Here is a 14,101-nt window from a genome sequence, read left to right as displayed (position 1 = left end):
GTTTTCAAGGCAGAGCAGCAGCAACTTGTCGATGAATTTGTCGGATTCTTTGCATGTGAGAGTGTACTCAGCGGAAATTCCCCTTTTGGGGGATGTCACAAAAATAAATTCCGTTGTACCTCTCAACGACCAAAACAAACAGCCTGGCGAAGGATGCTTTCACGTGAGTTGTTCTTTGCTACTGGTCACAAGTGGGGGTCAGCTCAGACGGACGCATTTTTTCAATACAGTCTAGGGGAGAAACTGGTCACAAAGCACCCAGTACATGCCAGAGAGATAGGAGAATCGGCACAATCAAAGAAAATAACAAAATCATTCAATAGATATGGAAATATTACGATTTACTGTGAAAATGCTAGCAAAAATGGCGTCCAAAAATGGGAACGCACACTTGGTGCGTCTTTGAAGACTTACCTCCCGTTCTGTGTTGTTGATAATAGTCGTGTTTGTGCTGTTTTTGTTGAAATAGTATCTAATAAAACTGATGCAGTTCTTGAAATGTTGCAAATTATTGTTGTCTTTGTGAAATGCGAGAGTGTTCTGAGGCGTAATCTGCATACGGCTGATGTCCCACATAGGGTACCCCACTTCGATCAGCGTATCACTCCAAATGAGCTTCATAGCAGAAAAGCAGATACACTACCAAAACACTGCATAACAGATCTACAAGTCTGAGCCAGAATCATTGAAATTTACTTTCTGTATAAAATATTGCAATCAAATTTGTTCACGCCGTCCCACAAATAACGCAGGTTACCCTCGCCTTCGATTCAAAGTAACTCCAATCTGACTGAATTACCATCGAAACGCAGATGACGAACTGATTCACCACACATTTGTGGTATTTTACACACAAATTTCAACTGTGTTGTTTCGCGATAAACAGCCATAAACAAACAAATGTGGCGCCGTCACGTCGCCTCGGAAGGAATAACGCAGGTGACCAAGACTTGTTTCCGATACCTGTCTGATTAAAATCATCGTTTTTTTCACAAATGACAGCTCTTTGGCAGATCTGGTGAGTTGGAAACTGTCTATGAATGTTTCATTTAATGTCAAATGCGTACATTCTTGTCGATATTGTTACCTTTGGGCTCATAAATTAAGTCAATCGTCGTGTTGTCCGAAAGTGACTTTTGTCAGCAATAGAACTTACTGTGCTTTGATCATTGACTGAGAAGAATCTTCCGATGACACTAGTTCATTTCACTACGCGACTGCAGATCTGCAAGGAAACTTATGGCAGGGGAAATAAGCTTAACTGAAGACGAATAAGCGGAGTAACTGTTCTTCAACGGATTGCTCTCACTGATCTAAATATTTAGATCTTGTCGTCTGCTAGTCTGCTAGTAAGTAGTCTTCGGTCGTGTGAAAGTCACATCTATTTCGACTGTGTGCATCGATCCGTGTAGTGAAATGTTGATCTTTGATGATTTGGCAACATAACTTCGCTAAATGTGCTTCGAGTGTATTCCGCATTTGAAAACGTCTTTTAACAAGACCATGTTTCGACAGCCCAGACGGGGAGGATCCTCGATAGCTCACAGGGTATATAATGTTTTCCGCCGTTTTTTGAAGAATCCTTTCAAATTTGCTATTCCAAAAGTACCTTATGACACGACTCGAGTGGCAAAGAACATTCTCTGCAATTCCTGTCTCAGTCCGTGCAGCCGTTTCGGGTCCTATCGTCATCATACAAACATACACACAGACACACAAGAACCAGCTTTAAAAGATAGATTATGTAGGAACCATGTGAACCAGTGATTTTTTCTTATGTACAACAGACACTACAGTATTTCTGCTTTATGAAAAGCAATATTTCAAAAACAAAACTAGAGATTTGAATTTTGACCACTTTTCCCCCTTTCTGTCACCAGTACTGAAGAACAACTCACATGCAAATGTTTCATATTTGGAGAGTGACCTTGAACCTTACAAAGTCAATTTGCTGATTGGTGATCACCAATAAATTTCAACCCGGAAAACGTTCTGCGCATGCATGCACACCATTTCCGCAAACACACGTGAACGTTATTCGACGTCGGTTCAACGTCTCAAACAGCGCTGTTTCCTCTCAACTCTTGCCTCTCAAAAATAAATACTGCAGCAATACTTTATGCAAGAGGCAGATCAAATTTTATTTCATATTGCGGCAGATCGAGCAGCGAGTCCGCGATGCCTGAATTGGTAGGATGTCAGGTCTTGTTTATCTCACAAAAACTCCATACTGACTCAGTGACTGTCCCCTTCCACTCAAATGTACTGCTAATCGAACGTTTGACCATATCATATTCCACTCATGTGTCTAATTTGTGGTGAAAAATGATATTTTTACTTAGAAATTAGCTTCGTCATAAAATCGTTCTAGTTCAAGGGACGTAAACAACTCGGTGCGTTTTCGAGTGAATCGATTTTTGTGTGTAAAATCTATCGGATTTCATCCCAAAACTGCTTTACTAAAAAGAACTTGATATTTTTGTCTCCCTCTAGATCATTGTACCCCTTGAAATTGTCAGGGATGCATTCAGTCTAGAGTTTGGCAGAAGCCCGACTTCCTACCCATAGCTGCATGTGTTATGGAAGAAATACCGCATATTTCGAAGCGATTTCGGGTTGAAACGTGGCCAGTTTTGTGTGATGGGAACACTAATTAGACAGAAACCATGTGTCTGCTTCTGCGATTAGACTGAGAACATCCAGAGTTGCAAGTAAAATTCCCAAAAATTGCCAGCTGATCGTATTCACTGTACTTGATGTTTTATTGAGTGTAGCATCTGTTTGATGTCAAAATGTGCAACGTTGGACTGATAGGGGATTCTGAAGAGTATTTGGAGCATTGGAAAATGTCAGTGAAAAGTACCCGAATGCACACATACTCTTGGTTTGGCAATCTGTCTTCACTGTGCGCAGCAAAACACATTACAAACTTTCAAATGCAATTTTCTCAGAATGTGATTTTTAAGGCAAGTTACATCACGAGCATATGGTATTTGCTTTGGATCTACAAAGGGGAGACTTATCATTTATGTTTTGAAATAACAAACAGTGATCTGTCCATGAAACAACACGGCCGATTTGGAGAAAAAAAACTTATTTATTTACTGTTACTGGAATGCAGGTCTAACTTGGAAAATGTCATGCACAATTGTATCTATCCCTCATTGCAAGCCTCTGAACCAAATCCGGAAATGAAATTTGTCAATAATGTTGAGTTATTACGGGAAATAGTTACTGGTGAACACATTATGACAAATTTCAAACCAGCAGCATCAACGATTTTTTAATAAAGAGCTGCAGCGGGATGTAATTTTTTGGGCCTTTTTTGACAAAAATCATTGTTTAAAAAAAATATACAGTGAAGTCCGGCTGTAGTGATAGACCCATATAGTGATAGTCAGGCTGTAGTAATAGAATTTCTGGGTCCCGGTCCCAGTTGTTCATGTTCTTTGTTAACTTAGTCCGGTTGTAGTGATATTTTTCAGTCCGGATATAGTGATAGTCCGCTTGTAGTGATACTATTTGCAAGTCCCGGGGAAGCTAAAGTCCGGCTGTAGTGATAATGTTCGAGAGTAATCTCCCTTTACCAAAATGGCGAGCAAAAGCCAGCCACGCACTGTGCTTACCCTGAAGCGGAAAATTGATCTGACAATTTTTCATTTAACCCTTATTTCTAAGTGGCCCTTCTCTCTCTCTCTCTCTCTCTAAAACACACACACACGCACGCACGCACGCACACACACACACACACCGGCTGTTGAACTGCCAGGACGGGGGTAGGGTAACACAGGACATTTGCAAGCCTGACAAAGACGACAGAAGAAACGTCACAAAACGAAATCAATAGTGGTTCCAAAATCACCTTGTTACTGCCTTGAGGCTAGTTTACTAAATGTGCCGCCGCATGTAGCAATAAAAGCTTTGAAGATATCACTACAACTACAAGCGATTGGCCGGATGTAGTAATAAAACCTACAAAAATAGAACTATAACCGGACGTCCGGATGTAGTGATAAAACCTACAAAAATATCACTATAACCGGACGTCCGAATGTAGTGATAAAACCTACAAAAATATCACTATAACCGGACGTCCTGGTGTAATGATAGTCCGGATGTAGTGATAAAAAAATTTGGTCCCGAGGGCTATCACTACATCCGGACTTCACTGTATTGGTGTTAGTTCTAAAAATGAGCATGAATGTGACTTGTCATGCTATAATGCTTCAAAATACATTCAAATATTGCCAAAAAATCTGCAAACAGAAAGTATTTAGTTTTCGTGCCACCTCTCCCCTTAACATACTTACCAATTTTACTTGTCAAAAAGTATTGACGCATTGTTTTATTGTCCTTTGTGATTGTATTTATCACAATCACCTCCAAAACATATCGAGAGGACGCGAAGAAGTGTTGTTCTGCCCAGACACACATGCGCATTGGATCCTTATCCTGGGCCTGAGTTTGACCTCGAGGACAGGGATCTTTTCTTCTGCACAGTCAGCATACACAATTAACACAAGTTAACAATTAAATAAAATGTAGGGGCATAGCCCACAGTGCATTTTGTTCAAAAGTCAACAAAATTACAGTCATCTGCGCGGTTATATGCATGTCTTCAATCTACGTTGACCATGTTCACAGTTCAGTGTTAGTATTGTTGTTTTGCAGCAGTCGGGCCAGAAGAAAAAAAGCAAGATGGAGATTGTTTTCACTTGCATTCTTTCCAAAGCCACATTGCTGTATTCATGAATGTGCTCTGTGTATTTGCTTAAACTCTTTCTAGGACAGTCTTAGAAAATTTAGAGATTTTCATGAGGAATGAGAACCAAACATTATCAGGAAAACATTTATGCAGAGAGTCTAACAATTGTGAGGTCACAGTTAAAATCTAGTGAAGCACAACTTTCGCGACCGAACAGAGCATATTGTTCCACATCAAGTTGCCACACAACTGATCATCATGCCGGATTGAATTATATTAATCTGTAATGATAACTGATTTTTAAGCACCTGGTGAAGCCAGGACAGGTTTGGTAATCACAATCTATTGTGTTATAGTTGGAGTTGTTGTCTGAGGGAATAACAGCGACAAAGAAGAAGAAGATGCCTATTGATCAACTCTTCAGTCGCACAAAAAAAGCTTTGATTTTTGTCAAAACATCGGAGGTGTGATTGACAGAGCTTGTCAGAAGTCATATAACAACAATCTGTCTGACTGAATATTTTAAAGAAAAAGACTAAGCTGAGTTTGCTGTCATCCAGCAGACACTATAGTACTTACGCTGTGCCAAGTGTAGACTGCATGTAGACAGAGGCATTAACAGCTATGGCTGGTGAAGAATGGTCTTCAATATCGTTGCTGATGTACTCTACACCAAAATCCCAGTAGCATGTCAAGTTTGAATCCCAGTCATACACCTCACAAAAGATGTTTTGTACTTCCTGAGGGCGATCTGAAACACAAGTATACGCACAACTTAAAACTGTTCATCTTAAAAACAAACTCAACATTTTTTAGTAACTAAAAAAACAGAAATAGTAAGACAGAAATAGTAAGACCCTATTTTTCCCCCAAATTTTCTGTGAAATAATGTCTGGAAATTTACCTCCATTCTAATCACGATTTTCCTCAGATTTCGGGAAGTCTTAAAATGGGAGTTCCTCTGTACATTGCTTGTTGTGTGATAGTAAGCTGGCAACAGTTTGTTTTTCAATGATTAACTGGTTTCATTTGATCACAAACTCCTTCAGCATCTATTAGTATTTTTCTTTGAGTTCTGTGTAACCAACTCTTGCAGAAATCATATGTATATACCATGAGACTTACATTGAACATAGACTTTGTGGGAGTCGACTGGTTTAGGTTTCCCCTGTGGTGTCATAACGAAGCATTCGTACTCGCCTCCATCTTTGCTGCTACTGATAAATCGATTCATCTGAAGTGTGCGGTTATTGATAACCTGCAGGTCTGAAGTTATTTTGCCGCACAGCTCATTTTCCTGAGAAAAAAAACCGAAACAAATAAACCAGAGCAATTTATGATTGAAGTTCTTGTTTGAAATTCATGTCGAGCTAACAATTACAAGCTAATTGTATCTACAAATGTTTCAATTAATTTAGAATAGCAAAAAATACTATAAGGCACAGAGTGGATAGCCAGACATACATATTGAGATTTATTCTCTGCATGAAAATCAATACTGCAAATTGGATAAGATTATCCTTTCAACGACAAAAACGTCCTGAGTACCGTACTTTCCGGGTCATAAGGCGCGACTTTTTTCCTCGAGTTCGACCCCTGCGTCTTGTATAACGAAGCCCCTAATCCGTGTATGAAATACGAAAAAAATCAAAGAGACCGCCTGAGTACCAGTCAAACAACTTGTGATAATGCATGTTTCAGCTACCATGTACTACCCTGGCCAAGTTTCCTCTCAAGACATCAAAGAGACCGCCCCATAGGTTAAACTCGGTCACTGACCCCGGTGCAGGAAGTGTTTCCTCTATCAGATCTATGACAGTACAGGGGAACCACCTCTCATAGCAAAAACTGGGTCATTGACCCCTGGGAAGAAGGTCAGTGTCTAAACAAGGCAACCCAGCTATCACAATGGACCTGCCTTTGATCTCGCGACACACACAGAGCAAGAGCACACATATTTCCACTCTGTATTCTTCCTTTGATGTGCGGCTTATTTTCATTCTTCGACCGTTTGTTACCAGTATACTTTTTTAATTTTGGTGCGCCCTATCGGCCCCCTGCGCCCAATGGGTGACTGGATTACAATTTTGTTTAAAAAGAGGGGGGTGCGCCTTATGCGCTGTAGCGGCTTGTAACCCGAAAAGTACGGTACAAGAAATTTGCCCAAAAGGACAAACCAATAACATTCTCTTAAAATCCCTGTCCAAAATGACATGCACAGCAAACAGGATGGATAGTCCTATTAGAACCTCACAAGACCCACTATCCAAAATGACAACCATAAAAACATACAAAGTGTATTTGTCATGTAAAGTCCCATACACAAGCAGGGATGTCGTTAGGCGTCGGACATCGGACATAGACCGATTAAAAGGCTCAAATGTACGATTCACATTGCCGCATGGCGGTCAGATGTCCTATCGTTTTCAACCGAGCGCTGTCATTGTCCGATAAGAACTCTATTCCTTCGGACAGCGCGTTATTTGATAATTTTCCTTTCAGGATAGAAATCTTCAAAAAGCGACCGAGAGCTCTCGCGTACATGCATGTGCACTGAAGTTGTGCAGTGCAGATCTTGCGTTTTCCGAAAGGTTTGCGGTATGAGCCGTTTGCGTACACCTGTCTACAGCACACTAAAGTTAGAAGAACGGGAGATAACTCCAACTGACCAAGGCTCGCGTCTGCTTTAATTTGCTTTTGGTTAGAGATGAAGCGCACGGCACCGAAAAAACTAAAGCCCGCCAAAGAACAACAAAAGCTGAACACGTTTGGCTTTTCAATGGCATCGTGTGCTACATTAGGGCCAAGAACATGGGAAAACACGGCTAGTATCATTCTGGAAAATGACAGTGCCCGGAATGACAGTGTCGCCACTGAAAGTGAAACCTCCACAATCACGGAAAGTAAAGTTTCGTCACCACTGGTTTTTAGAAACAAAATTCCATGACTTTTCCATGAGCCTCAATAACATTTTCCATGACTAGATCCACAGGTCGCCATTTCCGAACACGCAAACTTTTTACGTCTTGTCACTGTCAGTTTTTACACTGGCTTGCTTTGCACGGAATTTGAGTCAGTTTCTTCGCAGTGTCTCTTCGACAAGCAAGTCAAGCATTTGCTACGCAGTCAGATTATCGGTAATGTTTGCTGGTCCTGTCATTTCACTAAACTGGACCAGCCACTGTTTGTATCCATCTGCACTTTCGTAAATTCCGTTTCGTAACCGTCACTGTGACTTGACGAACTGTCATTTTTTTCACCGCGATACACAGTTCATTGCGAAGATCTTCCAATTTCGCATACTTTTTGTTGTCAAGAAACAACTCGAAAGAAAGTTTTAAACTCATCATCCTCCATCTTGCTTGTCGAAGCGCTAAAGTACTTTATCGATGCAAAAACAAAAGCAGAAAACTTCGACGAAACCGACTCAAATGCAGCGCAGACGACACGACGAGATAACGGAAGGAAGTGAGCCTTGCTTTGGCTCAAGTGCCGTTAAAAATACCGTTATTCTCGTATGCAAATACGAACGAGAAGTTGGTCATACGAACAAGCCTTGTGCTGGCGACGCAAATCGCTGCTGGCTGGGCAACGAAAATCGCCGCTGGCGTGCTAAAGGTTAATTTTTCTTTCTTTCTTATTTTTGTTAAATTCCATGACTTTCCATGACTTGAATTGAAATTCCATGACTTTCCAGGCCTGGAAAATTAAAAATCAAATTCCATGACTTTCCAGGTTTTCCATGACCTGTACGAACCCTGTAGATAGTGTCGGTACAGCAGGAAATTCACACAAACGGTCTTTTCATAAGGTTAACTATTCATGGCTGAGCCTGTTTAGAACTAGTTAGTTAGAACATAGACCATTTATCCTGGACCGCCAACTAGCTATCTCTCCGCTCTGTCTCTCTATTACGAGGTAGCGGCCTCACGCATTTAGGAAGCTACGCTTACTAGCCTTTCAGAAATCAGGGGGATGTCATATCCGGTGTTGATTGTAAACATGGACGAAGTTGCTGAGGTAAGTGCTGAAAATGCTAAAATAAACTCAGCTAAAGTGCATATGGAACATGTTTTTCGATGAGTTTTGTAAAGTTTAGTTTGGAGTTTTGGAAAATCCAATTCATTGTCACCTCCCATTATCACAAATAACTGGAGCGTGCTTTCTTTTCACTGTCTTTCAAACCGGACGCTAAGCACCCCTGTGAAAGTCGAGCGTCGTAACCTCGAAGGGTCACGTGACGAGTTGGCGGTCCAGGCTATTTGGTCTATGGTTAGAATTAGACAGCAAAGAGACCATCTATATAGGCAAACTGTTTTGTCGAATCTGTCAAGAAAAAGCTCTGTCAGGAAATCATGCAGTTTGTGTGCCAATCAAAGTAAGAGTGCCGAAGTGTTTGGTTGCTTTTTGATTTTTTGTTTGTTTGTGTGCGTGTCCTGTTTGAAAGTAATAAAACAATATACACACACAATGTTGGTGCCGGTGCATATACTGATACAGGGTGACACAAAAAAAACAGAGCTCATAAAAAGTTGAATAATTTCCGCAATATTCAAGTAATTCTGTTATTTGTTTCAGATTCATTAAGAAGACGGATTGATCTAAGAGTCTACCACGTGTGAGCTTCGAGATGCCTTGGACTACAGAGCAAAAGACATTTGCAGTTGAGACATATTTTCGGCTGAAGTCTTTCCGGGAAACGCAATTGCGATTCAAAGACCATTTTAATTGTCGTGAATTTCCTGTCAGCTCAGTGATCTGCGGATGGGTTAAAAAGTTCAGAACCCATGGGGCTGTGAATAACCTCAATGCAAAAGACAAAAACAGACAATCACACTCTGGGCGACCAAAATCAGCACGGACACAAGACAATGTTGCTGCAGTCAGAGACTCTGTTGTCCACAGCCCAAGCAAGTCTGTGCGTCGGCGAAGTCAAGAGCTTGGCATCAACCGGGAGTCTGTAAGAAGAATTTTGATCTCAGATCTCCATCTGTATCCCTACAGGATTCAAATCAAGCACAAGCTCACAGCTGACGACATGAGGAAGCGAGTCACCATGTGCCAGTGGTTTTCAGACAGGATTGACGATGAACCGGACTTTCTCGACAACATGTGGTTTTCAGACGAGGCCCACTTTCTGCTGTCTGGGCACGTTAACTCTAAGAATAACATCTTCTGGGGCAGCACACCCCCTGACCACTGCCTGCAAAGGCCCTTGCACTCTGTCAAGTGTACTGCCTGGGTGGCCATTTCAACTCATGGCATTATCGGGCCATTCTGGTTTGAGGACGATGACGAGCGGTCCTTGACTGTGAACACGGAGCGCTACATCCAGGTCCTGCGCAAGTTCTGGGTAGCACTTGGCCGACGTAGAGGCATTGACAGAGCCCTCCAGTGGTTTCAACAGGACGGAGCCACCCCTCACACCTCCAATGTATCCCTGGAGTGGCTGCAGCAGCGCTTCGAGGACCGACTCATCAGCCGCAGGTGCCACCCGGAGTGGTCACCGCACTCACCAGACCTGAACCCCCCAGACTTCTACCTGTGGGGTTACCTCAAGGACAGGGTGTATGAGCACAACCCCCAGACCATCCCTGACCTCAAAGCAGCCATCACAGCAGCCATCAGAGCCATCCCGAGAGAGGAGTGCAGGAGGGTCATTGAGAACTTTGCCAGGCGAATCCAAGTCTGCCTGCAGCGCCGGGGCGGGCATCTGGAACATATCTTTGAGCGGCTGTAGAACAAAGAGTTTTTTGTTGTATAGCATTGAGACTTTGCAGATGTTGGCTACATAGGTTGTACATAATTCCATAGAATTTTTGTTTCAAACTTAATAAAATTTCAGGAGTTATAAGACTTTTAGTGAGCTCTGTTTTTTTTGTGTCACCCTGATGTGTGTGTGTGCACATGATTTTGTGTTTTGCACAAAATTATAATCCTATTAAAATGTTTGAAAGCAGTCAAATGTCCTATTGATGCCGAAGAGCTCAGGACATTTGTTCTATATATAGGCATGAATTTGTGGCAACATCCCTGCACAAGATATTAACACTGTCCAAAAGAACAACCACAACACACAGGGAAAAGAAGTCCCTCACAATGAATTATTGAAGAAAAGGACAGCTATACCATACAGGGAGAATAGTCCCTTATACAAGACTCGCGGTCCAAAAGAACAACCATACAGTACAAAAGAACAACCATACAGTACAAAAGAACAACCATACAGTACAAAAGGAAAAGTTCTGTAAAGCCCCTTACACAAGACTCAGTATCAAGAAAGAAAAGCAGATCCTCAGCCTCCCAGCTGCTGGACTCATACAAAGTACAGTTCAACTGCAGTGTGTCCCCTATATAGACATAGCTGTAGCCCTGGCCCCTGTCATGACTCCCGCTCACTTCTGCAACACAAACGTTCACAACAGTCTAGTCAATAGAATCAGTCATTGGTACACAGGCACAGAATGCAACCATACCAATTCTTGCTAGACTTGCACAGTATTTACGACTTGCAGTAGGGTTTACGTTTGGGACAGAGCGCATGGTAGCCGCCATTAGTAGTCTCGGCTTTTCCATTTGTTTATTGACAACAAACTTCCGGGTTTTTTGTTGTTGACAAGAATTATGTTTTTAAACAAAGGGGCGTTATTACTTTTTTTTTCCCCACAGCTGAAAGTGATTATAATGAATCTCTCGCTGTCTTTGTGGCACGAGAATTGGAACCTGTCTGCCACTAAATTAAATAATGCAACATTACCTCCTGGTAGATCCATTCCACTAACGCATATTACCAAGAGGTAATACACTGGTAGCATCAACTTGAGAGGACACATGGTGATTCCTTTCACTCCAGACCATGTGCACTGCTTGTAACAACAATATTACCTGTTATAGAAATAAACAACATAAATGTATGGTAGTTGGTACTGACCACACAAGAACACTCACAGTGACTGTTATACAAGGATCAAAGAAAAAAAAACCATTAACACAAACAAAGGAGCAAACAAATGAAGAATTTCTGATGACTAATACATCAGATAGGTATAAACTATGATTCATTGTGACCCCCAACCTGACCATCTCCAAAAGTGACCTTGACCCTGACTGTGATCCAATGGCAGACACTGAGTCCCCCCTTTCCTGACTGGACACTCTCTTTTCATTCTGCATGGAGCAATGTATGACATACATGCAACATTTAAATTGTCGCTGATTATCATAATTGCACTATTTCCCTTGGCTATTCATATCACATCCTTCTGTACCACCTAAAATGTCCATTTTCCATCTTCATATTATCACTTGTATGTTTCACTAAAGACATACAGTTTGACCATCTTGTGAATGTCTAGTGCATTACTTTATCAACCACTCCTCTCATCAGCCTCTGTTGTTGATTTTACAATCTGGATTTTAGAATTTCAGCATCTAGTCCATCCATTTCAGATTTCTGTTTGATGACACACATTCATCTGTTTGTCCACTTTACTCATTTAAATATTCCTTTCATTTCTGTACTTTGATGGTTATTGATTTAAGATATTACACTAAAACAGCAACTGATTCTGCACCAAGGAGACTGTGCACATTAGCATTAAACCAGCGACATGTTTTATGAACATCAATAAAGCAAGCCAATGAGTGTTGAGCAGTCACATGGATATGCACAGATTTATGCAGGAGACAATTATTCCAAAAAGAACCTTGTAGCTGTTTGCTCAAACTAAGATTGATTATAAATATGATGGACAACTGATGCAAGCTCAGATGCAGTGCAATATGCAGCAATTGCAAGATCAATAATCATTGTGTCTGCAGGCCTGTACCTTAACATCCGCCCAACCGCCCGGGGCGGGTTCAAATCACGTCGGGCGAGTTCAAAATTCCTCTGAAATTGCTCGAACGCAGTCAATCGGAACGATCTCAAAATCTGTCACTTCTCTACTGCTCACTTTGAGAAGGACTGGACTACTACCAATCAAGCTCAGACACATTGGCTTGACAGCTACCCCCCTCTGCCTCACTTGATGTGTCATCACCCCTCCAGTGCTACTAGGGATTGCAAATCAGTCAAAATAGCTAACCCCCCCCCCCCCCACTCCCTCTCTGCGCTATTCACTTCACCCCCCCCCCCCCCTTAATGTTCTTCTCTGGCCAGTCCTTGTGTCACATGTTGTGAAAGAAAGTTTCCTCTCAGGTAAAGCTCAAATGTGTTAACCTCTTGTTCACTACACTCAGAAAGAAATGTTCCATTTTACAAACTAACAAGCTTTCTTTTCGTTCAAAACAATGCTCGTCAAAAGAAACTTGACAATAGGAATTGTCTCTGCATATAACATTGCAAGATCATCTTGGCCATGAAGCTGACACATGCAAAATCAATTAATAATTATACTCTCAGGGATTTTGTTAGGCGTAGGGCATAAGTCATATTACAACACACTAGTAGACTTTGGGTACTACAGTGGAATCCCCCTTTTAAGACCACCCAATTTAAGACTCTCTCCCTTTTACAGGGGTGGGACTCTCTTGTGATGAAAAAAGAGGAAATCCCCTTTTTCTTGGGGGGTTCGGGGGCATGCTCCCCCGAATTTTGTTAAAATGGTACATTAAAATCTGTGCAATCTGAGACTAAAATTCAACTCGTTTAGATCGGGTAAAAAATTCATTCTCCACACTCCTCCCCCCCCCCCCCCCCCAACCCAACCAAACAAAAAACACACTTTCACACAACCATGGTAACATTCTTCTTCTTCTTCTTCCATAGAGGACTGGGTTCCTGCAGTTGAGTCACTGTTACCGAGAGTGGCCGGCAAACAGGGAGATTAAAAAGGTGGGGAGGTTTAACCCCTTCACTGCCACAGTATAACAGCATTTTGGTTTTTTTACACCCCCGGTATAGGGGTGTGTATAGGTTTCACTGGATGTGTTTGTTTGTTTGTTTGTTTGTGTGTTTGTTTGTTTGTTTGTTTGTTTGTGTGTTTGTTTGTGTTCGCAAGTAGATCTCAAGAATGAACGGACCGATCGTCACCAAACTTGGTGAACAGGTTCTATACATTCCTGAGACGGTCCTTACAAAAATTGGGACCAGTCAAACACACGGTTAGGGAGTTATTGGTGGATTTTGGTTTTTTGGGGGGATCAACTACGCATAACTCTTCCTTATCTTCTCCATGTTTTCAGCGTTTACCTCCCTTCCTTCGTATGGTGCACTGTAGTACGAGGGGCATCTTCGGATATTCCCGGCGTTCTGTTACTATTTTTAGAAGGTCACCGCAGTGTCCAGAACGTAAATTGGACCCGTAAATTATCCTCACTGTAAAAGTGCAAAGGTCGAATCAATTTATAGCCACGCGAAAAATACACTCTCATCTATCTCTATATATTTATACA

At 41.7% G+C, this 14,101-nt stretch overlaps 1 protein-coding gene across 1 annotated transcript; it reads right to left on the bottom strand.

Moving 5' to 3' along the window:
- Positions 1 to 4,216: 4,216 nt before the first annotated feature.
- On the bottom strand, positions 4,217 to 11,538 carry LOC138965991 (uncharacterized). The gene is made up of 6 exons (XM_070338075.1): positions 11,497 to 11,538; positions 10,967 to 11,131; positions 5,831 to 6,002; positions 5,285 to 5,456; positions 4,311 to 4,492; positions 4,217 to 4,224 (listed from the first exon to the last, which is right to left on the bottom strand). Exons 1-6 carry the CDS (start codon positions 11,536 to 11,538, stop codon positions 4,217 to 4,219), a joined length of 741 nt encoding a protein of 246 aa, XP_070194176.1.
- Positions 11,539 to 14,101: the final 2,563 nt, after the last annotated feature.

The sequence above is a fragment of the Littorina saxatilis genome, linkage group LG5 (genome assembly GCF_037325665.1).
Source record: "Littorina saxatilis isolate snail1 linkage group LG5, US_GU_Lsax_2.0, whole genome shotgun sequence".
Lineage (NCBI taxonomy): Eukaryota > Metazoa > Mollusca > Gastropoda > Littorinimorpha > Littorinidae > Littorina > Littorina saxatilis.
Note: the sequence above shows the minus strand (reverse complement) of the source record. Positions and strands in the feature narration are given on the sequence as shown.

Coding starts and splice junctions, on each gene's coding strand:
- LOC138965991 (XM_070338075.1), bottom strand. CDS start 11,538: ATGTGTCCTCTCAAGTTGATGCTACCAGTGTATTACCTCTTG. Junction 11,132..11,496: donor TACCAGTGTATTACCTCTTG/GTAATATGCGTT, acceptor TCTATTGACTAG/ACTGTTGTGAACGTTTGTGT. Junction 5,457..5,830: donor CCACAAAGTCTATGTTCAAT/GTAAGTCTCATG, acceptor CTTGTGTTTCAG/ATCGCCCTCAGGAAGTACAA.